Consider the following 2,510-nt stretch of genomic DNA (forward strand, 5'->3'; position numbering starts at 1 on the left):
CCCGGGAGGCGGAGCTTGCAATGAGCTGAGATCCGGCCACTGCACTCCAGCCTGGGCGACACAGCGAGACTCCGTCTCAAAAAAAAAAAAAAAAGAAATAGAGGAGTGTAAATAATAGCAGATAGGCCAGGCACAGTGGCTCACACTTGTAATCCCAGCAGTTTGGGAGGCTGAGGCAGGTGGACCACCTGAGGTCAGGAGTTCGAAACCAGCCTGACCAACGTGGTGAAACCCCATCTCTACTATAAATACAAAAATTAGCTGGGCGTGGTGGTGCGCGCCTGTAATCTCAGCTACTTGGGAGGCTGAGGGTTGGGAATTGCCTGAACCCGGGAGGCAGAGGTTTCTGTAAGCTGAGATTGCGCCATTGCACTCTAGCCTGGGCGACAAGAGCAAAATTCCATCTCAAAATAATAATAATAATAATAATAATAATAATAGCGGATAGTTTTTATCTTACTTCTCAAGTGTCCATTCTCCCTTATGCCTTGAGAATCACTTTCCATTGATTGCATTTGGGGAAAGTGTTGGGGATAGATGTGTGTTGACCTCCATATGACTATTTCTCCCCTCTCCCTTTTCTTTCTCCATGGACAACTGCTTGTTTTCTTCTACTTCTGGCCCAGAGATCGTGGGCTGTAATCCACCTTGCTGGGATACTGCTGAAGTAAGGGTAGAAGGCGGGGTTTGGAGAATGTGGGCCAGGTACCACTTCTCTTTCATGGTATGATAACAAAGTCATAGGGTAGATGAGACTTCACTGAAGGAATGGGGAAGATTAACACCGGAGGCAGACCGAGCCCAGTGATTTACGCTTGTAATTCCAGCACTTTGGTAGGTCAAAGTGGGCAGATTGCCTGAGCTCAGGAGTTCAAGACCAGCCTGGGCAACATGGCGAAACCCTGTTTCTACAAAAAATATAAAAATTAGTTGGTGTAGTGGCATGCACCTGTGGTCCCAGCTACTCAGGGCGCTAAGGCAAGAGAATCGCTTGAGCCCAGGAGATTGAGGCTGCAGTGAGCCATGTTCATGCCACTGCACTCCAGCCTGGGCAACAAAGTGAGATAAAAAAACAAAACAAAACAATCAAACAAAATCACTGGAGGGAAATAATTTTAAACTTAAGCTAAAAAGAATTTTTGTGGTCTAAAGAAAAAGGGAAATTAAAATCTCTATGAGGTACTCCTCGTGGGTGCTTCCATGTTTCTAACCTTATGCTCTGGTCTTGAGATCTCTGTTTCTCTCCATTCTGAGAGCACTTCCTTCAAGCTTTGCAGAGCTCCATCTTTCAGTAAAACCCTAGCCCCTCCTGCATGGGTTGGCCTTACCCCAGGATCTGCACCGCGCCTTTGCTCCTCTATCCCACACCCTCTCCAGGAGTACCTCGCCCCAGGTCAGACCAATTCACTCTAGATAATCTAAGACAAGTCTTTGTTAGGACAGTGGAGAGTAGAAGGGACTGCAAAGCAGATCTGTGTAGAAGTGTCCATCGTAGCGTATATTTATGCCTCTGTCCATGTGACATTCAACTGGTAACATGCCCTTCCAGTGACAGACATTCATTCTTAGATATAGCACCAGCCAAACCCAAGGAAGAAGAATGTATTTACCACTAAGATGTTATTATGCAGAGCAGCTGGAGTTCAGTTCTTGGATGAGGCCCCATCCTTTTCCTCCTTCCTCCATCAGGGGCTAGTTTAGTTCTCCCAGTAACAGTCATTTCCACTTTCCTATGAATTTACTTTCATGTTTGTTAAAATGCTTTATTAAATGTGTAGCTAGAGTTGTCCCAGTTTTTAAGTTAACAAACCAAAGCTTAGAAAAAATTTTGTTTGATAATGAATCAAAGAGTGTTACTCGGCTGAGCGCAGTGGCACACACCTGTAATCCCAGCAGTTTGGGAGGCCGAGGCAGGCATATCACTTGAGGCCAGGAGTTCAAGACCAGCCTGGCCAACATGGTAAAACTCTGGCTCTACTAAAAATACAAAAATTAGCTGGGCGTGATAGCAGGCGCTGAGGCTGGAGAACAACTTAAACCTGGGAGGCGGAGGCTGCAGTGAGCCAAGATCACACCACTGCACTGCAGCCTGGGTGACAGAGTGAGACTGTTTCAAAAAAGCGTGTTACTGAAGAAACATTGAGATTACTTTCAGAATTTTTGTATTCGTATTTTTAAAATTTGAATGTGTTTCTTTAATTTCTTACAGGGCTCTCACCTTTGTGTATCCTTTTGGTGCCACATTGAGTGTCATGAAACCAGCAGTGGCTGTTCTGTCTACAGGTTCTGTCTGCTTCCCACTTAACAGACCCATTCTGGCTTTCTATCACTCAAAGGTACAGCCTTTCTTAAATGTGGGTATAGATATTATTTTTATTGTTGAAATAAAAACTACCTGACCATTTCCAGAAGGCTTTTATATATTTTCTCATTGGTCATCCTGCCAGTCCTGCAAAGGAATATCTCAGCTATATACATTTTGCTTATGGGGAAACAGTGGATTGTCCAGT

General features: G+C 44.7%; 1 protein-coding gene across 1 annotated transcript in view; it reads left to right on the forward strand.

Moving 5' to 3' along the window:
- Positions 1-2,510, forward strand: part of IFT52 (intraflagellar transport 52) — a 69,678-nt gene that overhangs the window by 25,967 nt on the left and 41,201 nt on the right. The window contains exon 7 of the mRNA XM_011996483.1: positions 2,210-2,358. Coding sequence (XP_011851873.1) covers positions 2,210-2,358 — 149 coding nt within the window. The remainder of the gene's footprint in view (positions 1-2,209; positions 2,359-2,510) is intronic.

This window comes from Mandrillus leucophaeus, unplaced genomic scaffold (assembly GCF_000951045.1).
Source record: "Mandrillus leucophaeus isolate KB7577 unplaced genomic scaffold, Mleu.le_1.0 Scaffold516, whole genome shotgun sequence".
Classification (NCBI taxonomy): Eukaryota; Metazoa; Chordata; class Mammalia; order Primates; family Cercopithecidae; genus Mandrillus; species Mandrillus leucophaeus.